This window comes from Micromesistius poutassou (genome assembly GCF_964030765.1).
Source record: "Micromesistius poutassou genome assembly, chromosome: 13".
NCBI lineage: Eukaryota > Metazoa > Chordata > Actinopteri > Gadiformes > Gadidae > Micromesistius > Micromesistius poutassou.
Genome location: NC_140283.1, coordinates 6,785,037 through 6,797,933, shown reverse-complemented (window position 1 = coordinate 6,797,933; position 12,897 = coordinate 6,785,037). Strand labels below are relative to the sequence as shown.

Genomic DNA, 12,897 nt, shown 5'->3' with positions numbered 1-12,897 from the left:
AAATGTATGCATGCTATGTCCGTTCCTGCATAAATCAACTTCCTTTCTGGAGGGAGACGGTGTGGGTGTGCTCCAGCTCACTGAACTCTCTCACTAGGGTGAGATTGGGACGAGGTCAGACTTTTTCCCGAAAAAGCTGAAAAAGCTGAGTATGAAAAGCGTGTGTGTTGTCGGTCTCATTCTTCAAATTAACGTGGATACTCCCCACAAGGCTACTTCCTCCTGCTTCCCATGAAGAGGTTGATGAATGCAGAGTGAAGTAAATGCTTCCCTGATGTGTCATAATCACTGATCTGTCACCAATCCAAGGTCTAGGTCAAAGTCCTAGGAAATTAAATATTATGACACTTGTTTTGCTGCTAAAATTGTGTGCTATTGTATGCTAAATCACTTAAAGTATAATAGGACTGTGCAGAGCCCATGAGAATAGATGGAAGGACAGACAGACACGTACATACCATACAGTGATGACAAAGAAAGTTTCAATATGAGCAATACTGCTGAAATTGAAGAATGTTGCAATATTCTAACTAATTTTCTCTTCCTTAACCCTTGCGGTTTGTGTTATCTACATAACCAAATATGCACACACACACACACACACACACACACACACACACACACACACACACACACACACACACACATTCATTTTCTCTAGGGATGCTAGTGGGTGTGTTAAGAAAGTGTTATGTCAGAGGTCATGTTGTGTGTGTGTCTGGAGGTGGGCTGAGGGCAGTTCAGTTCTGTATAAATACAGGGTCTTGATGAGAAATAGGTTAGAGCCCAGCGCTGTAAACTTGGTCCAGTGTAAGAGCAACTCTTGGGAAGAATTTAGCAAAGATAATGGCCCACACAAACCGTGAGTAGCATTCTAACATTGGTATTCATCCTACATTTTCCTTGCCTGTTATTTGAATAAATGATTCCCTCTATCTCTCTCCTTCTCTCTTTCTCTCTCTCTCAAATAACCATTTGCATCTGCATATCTCTTTCCTCTCTTCTTTTTCCACTTGTTTCTTTGTAAACAAAGTTACTAATAAAATATTTTTATTTTATTAGTAACTTTGCCTTTCTAAAATGCATTTTTATTAACTCTGCCTTTCTAAAATGTTTTTTTTTTTTTTTTTTAACTTTGCCTTTACTTTCTATCTATTTTACTTTTTACTTATCTATTATTTTATTTTATTGTATGACAATGTTTATATGTGAAGCACTTTGAGTCTGCCTTGTGTATGAAAAGTGCTATATAAATAAAGTTGCCTTGCCTTGCCTTGCCTTGCCTAAAACGTCCCTCTCACTGTCTGTCTCTGTGTCACTTGGGTGTTTCTACACCTTATAAGGATAACAAGATGGCTCTTGTGATTACAGTAGGAATGAGAAATGTGCTGCGTCTAAATCTGCACTAGAGTGTGATATGACCAATCCACATTTCATAAACAAATAGACCTACTACAGCAGATCTGAGGCACTGGGCCACCACATAAAGAAGTCACCAGGACAGTCATCCCACTAGCCAAACAACACATAGTTGTGTTTTACTCCTTAACATCCTGTCTCTGTTTTTCATTTTAAGGTTTAATCGCTGGTGTGGATCTGAGAAGCCGGGAAAACAACCGGGCACACCGAACTGAGGAGATTGATAGGAAGCGTTTGATTGTTCGCCGGGGACAAGCCTTCTCTCTGACGGTGCACCTCTCTGACCCGCTGCAGGACGGCCATGAGCTGGCCCTGGTCTTAAAGGGTAAGCAACTCAAGTCCAGATTGCACAGATTGTTCATACAAAATAGAGCTATGTGATTTGAAGAGTCTCACTTCTTGCTGCTCTATTCCTTTTTCTTCCATTTTAAAATATTGATTTGACAATGTAGGCCTGGTTCCCTTGCTTTGTTTGAGAGACCCAAACAAAATACCCTCAGACTTTATGCAGCGTGTAATTCCATGAGGGATAGAGTAGTAACTAGGCCTAGGCAACACATTGAATTATCCTCATCCTCATCCTCATCGTCGTCCGCTTATTCGGGGTCGGGTCGCGGGGGCAGCAGCTCAAGCAGGGGGCCCCAGACTTCCCTTTCCCGGGCCACATTGACCAGCTCTGACGGGGGGATCCCGAGGCGTTCCCAGGCCAGTGTTGAGATATAATCTCTCCACCTAGTCCTGGGTCTTCCCCGGGGTCTCCTCCCCACTGGTCGTGCCTGGAACACCTCCCAAGGAAGGCGTCCAGTGGGCATCCTTACCAGATGCCCGAACCACCTCAACTGACTCCTTTCTAAGCAAAGGAGCAGCGGCTCTAATCCGAGTTCCTCCCGGATGACTGAACTTCTCACCCTATCCCTAAGGGAGAAGCCAGCCACCCTCCTGAGAAAACTCATCTCGGCCGCTTGTATCCGCGATCTCGTCCTTTCGGTCATCACCCACCCCTCATGACCATAGGTGAGGGTAGGAACGAAGATCGACCGGTAGATCGAGAGCTTTGCCTTGCGGCTCAGCTCTCTTTTCGTCACAACAGTGCGGTAAAGGGAACGCAATACCGCCCCCGCTGCTCCGATTCTCCGGCCAATCTCACGCTCCATCGTACCCTCACTCGCGAACAAGACCCCGAGGTACTTAAACTCCTTCACTTGGGCTAAGGACTCATTTCCTACCCGGAGAGGGCAATCCACCGGTTTCCTGCTAAGAGTCATGGCCTCAGATTTAGTGGTGCTGATCCTCATCCCAGCCGCTTCACACTCGGCCGCCAGCCGATCCAGTGAGTGCTGAAGGTCACAGGCCGATGATGCCATCAGGACCACATCATCTGCAAAGAGCAGTGATGCGATCCTCAGATCACCGAACTGCAACCCCTCCCCACCACGACTACGCCTCGATATCCTGTCCATGAATATCACAAACAGGATTGGTGACAAGGCGCAGCCCTGGCGGAGGCCAACACCCACCGGGAACGGAACTGACTGGCTGCCGAGAACGCGGACACAGCTCTCGCTTTGGGAGTACAGAGATTGGATGGCCCTGAGGAGTGAACCCCTTACCCCGTACTCCCGCAGCACCTCCCACAGTTTCTCCCGGGGGACCCGGTCATATGCCTTCTCCAAATCCACAAAACACATGTAGACCGGATGGGCATACTCCCAGGCCCCCTCCAGGATCCTTGCGAGAGTGAAGAGCTGATCCGTAGTTCCACGTCCAGGGCGAAAACCGCATTGTTCCTCTTCAATCTGAGGTTCGACAATCGGCCGAACCCTCCTTTCCAGCACCTTAGAGTAGACTTTCCCAGGGAGGCTGAGAAGTGTGATACCCCGGTAATTGGCACACACTCTCCGGTCCCCCTTTTTGAACAGGGGAACCACCACCCCGGTTTGCCACTCCTTTGGCACTGTACCCGACTCCCACGCAATGTTGAATAGGCGTGTCAGCCAAGACAGCCCCTCAACACCCAGAGCTTTTAGCATTTCTGGCTGGATCTCATCAATCCCTGGGGCTTTGCCACTGCGGAGATGTTTAACTACCTCAGTGACTTCCACCAGGGAAATTGACGATGAACCACCATCAACTTCGAGCTCTGCCTCCATCATAGAGGACGTGTTAGTCGGATTCAGGAGTTCCTCAAAGTGTTCCTTCCAACGTTCGACTACCTCCTCAGTCGAGGTCAACAGAGTCCCACCCTTACTGTACACAGCTTGGATGTTTCCCCGTTTCCCCCTTCTGAGGTGTCGGATGGTCTTCCAGAAACACTTTGGTGCCGACCGAAAGTCCTTCTCCATGTCCTCTCCGAACTTCTCCCACACCCGCTGCTTAGCCTCCGACACGGCAGCGGCTGCAGCCCTTCGAGCCCGCCGGTACCCTGCAACTGCGTCCGGAGTCCTCCGGGATAACATACCCCGGAAGGCCTCCTTCTTCAGTCGGACGGCTTCCCTGACCACCGGTGTCCACCACGGTGTCCGAGGGTTACCGCCCCTTGAGGAACCTAAGACCCTGAGGCCACAGCTCACCACCGCAGCTTCAGCAATGGAGGCTTTGAACACTGCCCACTCTGGCTCAATGCCCCCAACCTCCACAGGGATGCTAGAAAAGCTCCGCCGGAGGTGTGAGTTGAAGATCTCTAGGACGGGAGCCTCCTCCAGACGTTCCCAATTCACCCGCACTACCCGTTTGGGCTTACCAGGTCTGTCCAGACTCTTCCCCCATTCCCTGATCCAACTCACCACCAGATGGTGGTCGGTTGACAGTTCCGCCCCTCTCTTCACCCGAGTGTCCAAAACATACGGCCTCAGATCAGATGACACGATCACGAAATCGATCATCGATCTTCGGCCTAGGGTACTCTGGTACCAGGTACACTTATGAGCACCCTTATGTTCGAACATGGTGTTCGTTATGGACAATCCATGGCTAGCACAGAAGTCCAGTAACAAACGACCACTAGGGTTTAGATCAGGGAGGCCGTTCCTCCCCACCACGCCTCTCCAGGTGTCTCCATCGTTGCCCACGTGGGCGTTGAAGTCTCCCAGCAGAACTACGGAGTCCCCTACCGGAGCCCCATACAGGACTCCATTCAGGGTCTCCAAGAAGGCCGAGTACTCTGAACTGCTGTTCGGTGCATATGCACAAACAATAGTCAGAGTTTTCCCCCCCACCACCCTTAGGCGTAGGGAGGCGACCCTCTCATCCACCGGGGTAAACTCCAACACCGCGGCACTCAGCCGGGGGTTTATGAGTATCCCCACACCCGCCCGGCGCCTCACGCCCTGGGCAACTCCAGAGAAGAATAGAGTCCAACCCCTATCCAGGAGTACGGTACCAGAGCTGAGACTGTGCGTAGAGGTGAGCCCCACCAGATCTAACTGGTAGCGCTCCACCTCCCTCACAAGCTCCGGTTCCTTTCCCCACAGTGAGGTAACGTTCCACGTCCCCAGAGCCAGCTTCTGCCGCTCGGGTCTGGTCCGTCGGGACCCCTGCCTTTCACTGCCACCCATGTGGCAGCGCACCCGACCCCAGCGGGTCTCCCTGCAGGTGGTGGGCCCACAGGGCGAAGAGGGGGGGGGTGCCACGTAGCTTGTTCGGGCTGTGCCCGGCCGGGCTCCGTGGCAAACCCGGCCACCAGGCGCTCGCCGGCGAGCCCCTCGTCTGGGCCTGGCTCCAGACGGGGGCCCCGGGCTTCCTCCGGGCAGGGTCTCTCCTCCTCTTTTTGATGTATTCATGGGGTCTTCTGAACCATTCTTAGTCTGGCCCCTCACCTGAGACCACTCTGCCATGGGAGACCCTACCAGGAGCACATGGCTCCAGACAACACAGCCCTCAGGTTCACAGGGACACGCAAACCTCTCCACCACGATAAGGTGACGGTTCCAGGAGAGGGAATTGAATTGGATTAGCTTTTCATAAATGGCCTATCCAACAAAAAATGGTAAAAAATGTAAAAGGTTATTTCTGTAGCTAAACTGTTATTATTATTATTATTTTTTACTAAACTTTCGTTTAGATAGGATCTTGAGCTGAGTTTCTCCATTACAGAAAATGTTGTGAATATTTGGAATTTTAACGAAATAATTTGTTGCTCTAGAATACGCTACGATAACACATTAGCAAAGTCACTAAATACTCAAATTATTGCTCTGCAATCAAACTGACAGCAACTTTAAAGCGCCAGTCAGGTTGTCACCACCAATTAATTAATGTGTGTGGGAAGTATGAAGGAAATGCATTCATGTTGTGAGCAGAGAATTGAAGTTGGACAAATTTGAGTCATTAAACGTGTACGCGCACTAAAACACTCAATCAGAATCAAACACATTTGTGCAATGCGTCCTGCGCCCCTTGTACCTATATTAATTTGCTAGTTGCATCACTTGCTGACAGTAACAAATAACAAAATATATATGATATCTTCCTTCTACGAGCACGCCATGGTAATTAATAACAAAATCCACCTGCACGTTGCACTTTAACGGGTATTTTCAGATGACCAATTTGTAGCATATTTCTGTATCCTACCTTGCATTTCCACAGATAAGAATAAGATCAACGATGATATTGTGATCAGACAGCGAACGGCTGGAGGGTCCGATGACAAGTGGTGGTTACACCAGCAGAGCGCGAACAACGAATTACTGCTGACTGTGTACAGTCCAGCCCGCGCTGCCATTGGCGAGTACAGCCTGGCTGTTGACCTGATGGCAGGGAATAGACTTCTGGAGAGGACGGACTTTACCAAAATGTACTTGCTGTTTAATCCCTGGTGCAAAGGTAATACTAGCAAACACGCACACACACACACACACACACACACACAGCACATGTGCACACACAAACGTAACATCCCCATACATCTAAAAACTTAAAAAGATAATGAATTTGTACTTGAGCTTTCACATGTCATCTCACTTCTGCAGCACATTCTCATTACACAGACGTGTGCTCGTGGCATCCTGTTTTCTCCTATATACATATGGAGGTTCATATCAACTTTGTGTGTGTGTGTGTGCGTGTTATTAGATGATGCCGTGTACCTCCCTGATGAGAGTCTGCTCCAGGAATACATTATGAACGAGAATGGTCGCATTTTCACTGGGAGTGCGGATCGGATGTATGGGTTGCCATGGATTTTTGGACAGGTAACACACATGCATGCACGCGCGCGCGTGCACACACACACACACACACTGATTGAATAATTCCTATATTATGACTATTATTAAATAGTATCAGTATCATTAATTTCTTCTCTCTTTCTAAATTGTATGACACTCCCAACATTTGCTGTCTGTCTCTTTGTGACATTCTCAGTTTGAAGACAATGTGATGGACATCTGCTTTGAGATGCTTGACCGCTTTAAGCCAGTGAAGTCAGACCCCCAAAACGGCACGAGTCAGCGATGGGACCCTGTCTACATCAGCAGGACAGTCGTTGCCATGGTAGGAGATATACACTCACTTCCACCGTTGGTTATTTTCATTCATGTGTGTGTTGCATCAGGCCAACAGAGCCAAACGCAGAAACAGATCACAGAGCTGGTTGTATATGGATGTGCATGGCCAATACAGTAGTAACTAAAATCTATTTTATCCTGAAGAAAACCGAAGTAAGCTATTGTTTTTGTCTGGCTGTGAAGCTTCTGGCGTTAGCACTCTGTAGTTAAAATAACATAAACAATAAAATAATAACTACATGACAGGCACTTTAGATCATTTTACATGGTTAAAATCCCCCCCCTTATCCAGGTGAATGCCAACGACGGTGACGGTGGAGTCTTGGAGGGGAGGTGGCGGGCACCTTATACAGGTGGAGTGGTGCCAACCCAGTGGATGAGCAGTGTGCCCATCCTTGAGCAGTGGAGCAAATCCAAGTCTGAAGTGAAATATGGCCAATGCTGGGTGTTTGCAGCCGTGGCTTGCACAGGTCAGAGGAATAACACAATATTAAAAACACACACACACACCAACATACTGAATCCGATGAGTGAACGTCAGGACGACGTTCACTCATCGGAACGTCGTCCTGAATTTTCCTTTGCGTTGTTACATGTCAATAAATGTCTAAGGTTAACACAAACTTAGTTGACACCAAATAAAGGACAGAAGGCTGCATGGTGGGACTCTAGCCTAATGTGTCATGTGACCCCTCACAGTGCTGCGATGCCTGGGCATCCCCACCCGCTGCATCACCAACTTTGAGTCAGCCCATGACACAGACGGAAACCTCTCCATCGACCGAGTGTACGACATACATAAGCAGCAAGTGGACCATGGTGACAGCATCTGGTAGGATCCTCTCGTGTTCACAGCACATGCAAACACACAAAAATCTGTTATGTTATGTATTATGAGTTCCTATAGGAATACATAACACAACTCCCAACTTTGTGTGATTATAATGTATTTTTTTATTATTATGTGGTTTGTGTCAGGAACTTTCATTGTTGGATCGAGTCTTATATGCAGAGAGAAGATCTACCTGAAGGATATGGTGGCTGGCAAGTCTTGGACCCCACACCTCAGGAGAGGAGTAGTGGTAGGGCCCTCTTGATACATTTGGAAATGGGTTTCTTTACGCATATATATATAGTGTCTTTTGCAACTTCTTTGTTCTCCTGTATCAGTTTAAATCTGGCAAAAGGGTGTGCTTAAGACTTATGCTTTGTATATTATTATTATTCTATAAACTCTTCTGTGTTTTATATGCCCGGGTAACTATGGATTATTATTGCCAGTTAAGTGCAAAGTTGCTTTTTGTACACTAAAAAATAAATGAATGAATCTGGATTTTTTTCCTTTCTAGGTATGTTTCGCTGTGGCCCATGTCCTTTGAAGGCCATTAAAGAAGGGGACCTTGATGTGAAGTTTGATGCTCCATTTGTCTTTGCTGAGGTGAATGCAGACATCATCGAATGGGAAATCAGACCAGACGGTCAGCGAAAGCGGGTGGGTGATTATTATGCATGTCTTTATTCTTTATCATTTTTTATTATAACTCCTACCACTTTTTGCTTAATTTTAAAAAAGAATTGCTGTGGAAATTCATTTGCGTTTTCTTTTTAAATGTTTTATAGCTTGCATCAAACTCCACAAAAGTTGGGAGTAACATTAGCACCAAAAGTCCTTACAGTGACGAGAGGGAAGACATAACCCTTCAGTACAAGTACCCAGAAGGTTGGTTTCAGTTCGACATAAAGAGACAGTGTCATACTAATACCTTTACGATGGGGTGCTATGCCCACCCCATCATAACGGTATAAAATACTACATCTTTAACTGATTAAGATTTTGACTTTTCTTACCTATATTAGTTATGTTGATTGTTCCTGATCAATAAAGTTAAGACTAGAATTACTAATAAGTAAGTACTAACAATGACAATGATCCAAATTGATTGTATGATATAATTTGGAATTCCACTTTTATGGTATGGTGAGGATGAAGGGCCACAGCGATCGATGGGGGAACACTGCATGACAGACAGACATAAAGAAACCCTTTCATTGATCACTGTTAGCCCCAACCCTAACTACATCCAAAGGAAAACATTCTGTTTTTGTTTAGAGCACAGTGGATGTTAATATTGTTGGCCTCGACAGAGGTTGTTGATCCGCTCATGTCCGTTGCGCTGTGGGTGACCGAATCTGCTCCTGCTCCACAGGTTCAGCCAAGGAGCGGGAGGTGTACAACAAGGCAGGGCGGCGCATCTCCGGGGCAGATGAAGAGGAAGAATCAAATCCAGGTGTAGTTTATGGTCCTTAAAAATCGACCACAGAGCAATGACGTCATGTTCAATCGTTTAATTCGTAAGCCCACGGAGGATAACCCACAACAAGATAAATTACTTTCTTTGAAAAATTTGGTACAGGCTTATAAAGGCGATACGAAGGCGATTCTTGAGAAAATGTAAATGAATTAGCATGTGCTTTTATAATGGTCAGCAGCATCTATTCTGATGCTGACTGGCTTGATCGCTAGGTGAAACCAGCCTGCATGAAACCTGGGCCAGTTTGAAAGGATTAAATCTCCTTTTGCCCCCGCCCCCCCCCCTTAGACTCCATGTTCATCATATCCCCTTGATTACTTCTTGAGAGGTCCCAACACAGCAATATATACTTTGAGCTCGCCTAATTTTGATGCATATATGATATTTTAAGGTTAACGTGTGAATACATTCCTCTTCATTATGCATTATTAATGTACAGGGATTAAATATATTCCTCTTCACAGCCAATGAACCAGGAAACGTGCAGCTGGAGATCAAGTACGCCAAACCTGTGTTCGGGACCGACTTTGATGTCATCTATGAGGCAAGTTGCAATGTCATTCACTGTCCTACGGATGGAGATGCAGAGAGTGCATAACCCTGTATGATGCTGTCCATGGCTAGGTCCATTCATCAATTATGGACCTATCATTTTCTTTCTCTTAGTTGGAGAACACGGGAGACAAAGACGTCAGCTGCAAATTGAACATGATGTCAAAGGCTGTCACATATAACTCAGTCCACCTGGGAGAGTGCCAGAGTAGCACGGTCAATGTTGTCGTCCCTGCTCACAAAGGTAGGTGGTTGAATGCCAGCACTTCAACCCGTCTGGGTTCAGAGATATCACAGCGGCCCTGGCTATTTAGTTAGACATCACCAAATACACCCTGCATAACAAAGTCTTGAAGTCTCCTTTTTTTTTGACTCTAGAGATTTTGTAGTTCATATATTTTTTATTTTATTTTATTTTATTTTTTTTAACCTTTATTTAACCAGGCAAGCAAATTAAGAACAAAATTCTTATTTTCAACAAAATTCTTATTTTCAATATATATTGAAATATATTCAATATATATATATATTCCTATATTCTACATTTTAGTAACGTTTTTTAGTAAGTTTAGGCGAGCTATGGTGTATCAGTTGTGTAGACATTATATTACTGTTGTGTACTGTTGTGTTGTGTTGTGCCCCACACAGTCCACAGGGAGGTGGTGCGTTTACTCTACACTCGGTATGCATCGTGCATCAGCGAGCACAACATCATCCGGGTGATAGGGGTGGCGGAAGTGTCCGGCCAGGAAAAATCCATCCTGAAGATGGTCAACGTCCCACTGAGCAAGCCTGAACTCAGTATTAAGGTGGGTGTCCAACCCATGAGCAAGACGCCAAGCCTCCTCCTATGACATAAGCTGATATAAGTGTCAGTGCCGAATGACTGTCTAAAAAGCGTAATAACTTTTGATTAACCTTAAACCATTGGCACTTTATATGCAGATAGACAGGGTAAAGGTCAGATGTCAGGTCATTTGAATCAAGTTAAATTCAACTCAGGCTCCTCTCTTTAGTGTTAGCTTTCTTTCCCCACAACATCGTTCACTCCAGAAGCCAGTGTGGACATAGAGTGGAGTGCACCCCCATTTAACATCCTAAACTCTGCTTTCTCCAGGTTCCTGGCTGGGTGATTTTAAATAGGAAACTCACCGCCATCATCTCCTTCACCAATCCATTGCCAGTGCCACTGAACCGAGGCGTGTTCACTGTTGAAGGGGCAGGCCTGCTTTCCACCCAATGGATCCGTGTTTCGTAAGTATCTGACCAAAATATCCACAAATCAGTAATGACATGGAACATATAACACACATCACATAACTGATATGGAAGGGTTTTCTTAATTTATGAACTGTCATACACACACCAGTATGTAAAAACATCTCATGCTGGCCTGACAGTGGGTTTATCAATGAGCTGTCAGTCAACATCTGCACAGTGTTTGTATATAAAATTAATCGAATGCAGTGTAAAATACTTTTATAGATATTTTATACAATATAAAAAAATTATAATATCTTTCGGCAAATGAGTCTGTTAAGTCATGCTTGCTTTCTATTCAATATTCCATATATTCCTATCCATGCCTAAAACCGCTCTATTCCTCGTCTGCTTGTCCCTCCATTCTCAGTGCTCACGCTTCATTATGTTATGTTATTTTTAATCCAGGAACGGCCGCCAAGACAGGATTGCTTTTAACTCACTTTATTTGGTAAAGGTAAACACGTGCGGAGCATCTCTAAGCTTTATACCTACGATACGCCGCCCAAGAGATTCTCCCTTCTGATAGCGGAGTCCGAATTTAAATAGGCAGGTAGGGGTGGGCGTGTTCTGTGGCTTTAAAAGCCCGCCCCCTGACCATGTGCAAATGTTGCAGCCCTACTGCATGTGCTCGGTGCTGCCCTCTTGTGACTATGTGAGAATATTACCTCTTAACTATTAAATGTGCTCGGTGCTGCTCCCTGTGGCTATGTGAGAATATTACCTCTTAACCATTAAATGTGCTCGGTGCTGCTCCCTGTGGCTATGGGAGGATATTATGGCTGAAATATGTCACAATTACGCTCATGAGATAATGTAAATACTACTATATATGTTCCCCGTAATACAGATAAGCCCATCATGTCTGTGTGTCTGTGTCTCTCTCCCCCTCAGTGGTAGCATCGCGCCCGGCCAGCGTGTGTCCGTGAAGTTCACGTTCACGCCGATGCGCTCGGGCGTCAGGCAGTTCCTGGTGGACTTTGACTCTGACCGGCTCCAGGACGTGAAGGGCGTCGCCACGCTGGTTGTCCGCAAGACTTCACCCTTGTATTCTCCCATGTTGCCCAACATATTCGCATAGAGAGGATTGTAATGCCCTACAACTTGTGATCAAACCTATAGCTGTCAGCAAGGCTCCGGCACTCACTCGTATACTAACAAATATAATTTGCAAGTCAAGCAATGGTTTCACTTCTCTTAATATACCATGATTCTGTAGTGCTGATTCAATTAATGAATTCATTAATTTCTATTGATGTGAAGAAAATGCAAACATTGCCTCAATTCTTTGCAATGTGTCAGGGCTATCATAAAGCATGGCTTATTGATATTTAATGTTTTTTATTATATTGATATTGATATTGATATATATATATCCATGTATTTTGCACTTCTGCAGATCACTATTTTGTTGTTTTTTAATCAATGATTTGCCATGATTTTTGTATCTATTCTTGTTAAATTTTAATAAAGACATTTTATGCAAAGTATTATTTGAGCCAAATATGTTGTGGCTAAACTGAGGCGACTTGTTAACAGGTTATCCAATCCCTCCCAGAACATTAGTTGCTGCTGTGTAGAAAGAACTCCTTATGTGGTTTCTGAAAGACATAGTCTGGAGATTGGATTGAAACCGTTGGATTGCTCTGCTTATTATGTTGAGCAGGATGCTGTAGAGGTGGCAGCTCATCTGCTTTATTGAATTGTGCAATACAATGTTTTTGGAGAAGGCGCTAGTACACACTTAAGGTCATGAGCTTTTAATAATACATCTCTTGCATAGTACTGTGCTGTCCCCTGATGCTATGAAAGCATTCGACAGACTTGAATGGGCCTTTTTGTGGTCT

The 12,897-nt window shown here is 45.5% G+C and overlaps 1 protein-coding gene across 1 annotated transcript; it reads left to right on the top strand.

The window, feature by feature from the left end:
• Nucleotides 1-804: 804 nt before the first annotated feature.
• LOC311357158 (protein-glutamine gamma-glutamyltransferase 2-like) lies at nt 805-12,537 on the top strand. Its single transcript, XM_084477049.1, has 16 exons — nt 805-862; nt 1,577-1,744; nt 6,007-6,243; nt 6,493-6,611; nt 6,784-6,912; nt 7,219-7,396; nt 7,626-7,758; nt 7,905-8,008; nt 8,276-8,418; nt 8,547-8,646; nt 9,134-9,214; nt 9,703-9,782; nt 9,905-10,034; nt 10,439-10,599; nt 10,908-11,044; nt 11,945-12,537. The coding sequence occupies exons 1-16, from the start codon at nt 847-849 to the stop codon at nt 12,129-12,131; spliced, it is 2,103 nt and encodes a 700-aa protein (XP_084333175.1). The 5' UTR covers nt 805-846; the 3' UTR covers nt 12,132-12,537.
• Nucleotides 12,538-12,897: the final 360 nt, after the last annotated feature.

What these genes read in the sequence shown, in the direction of transcription:
- LOC311357158 (XM_084477049.1), top strand. An exon ending in TGCAGCCGTGGCTTGCACAG is followed by an intron (nt 7,397 to 7,625) that starts GTCAGAGGAATA and finishes GACCCCTCACAG; the next exon opens with TGCTGCGATGCCTGGGCATC. An exon ending in ACTTTGATGTCATCTATGAG is followed by an intron (nt 9,783 to 9,904) that starts GCAAGTTGCAAT and finishes TCTTTCTCTTAG; the next exon opens with TTGGAGAACACGGGAGACAA.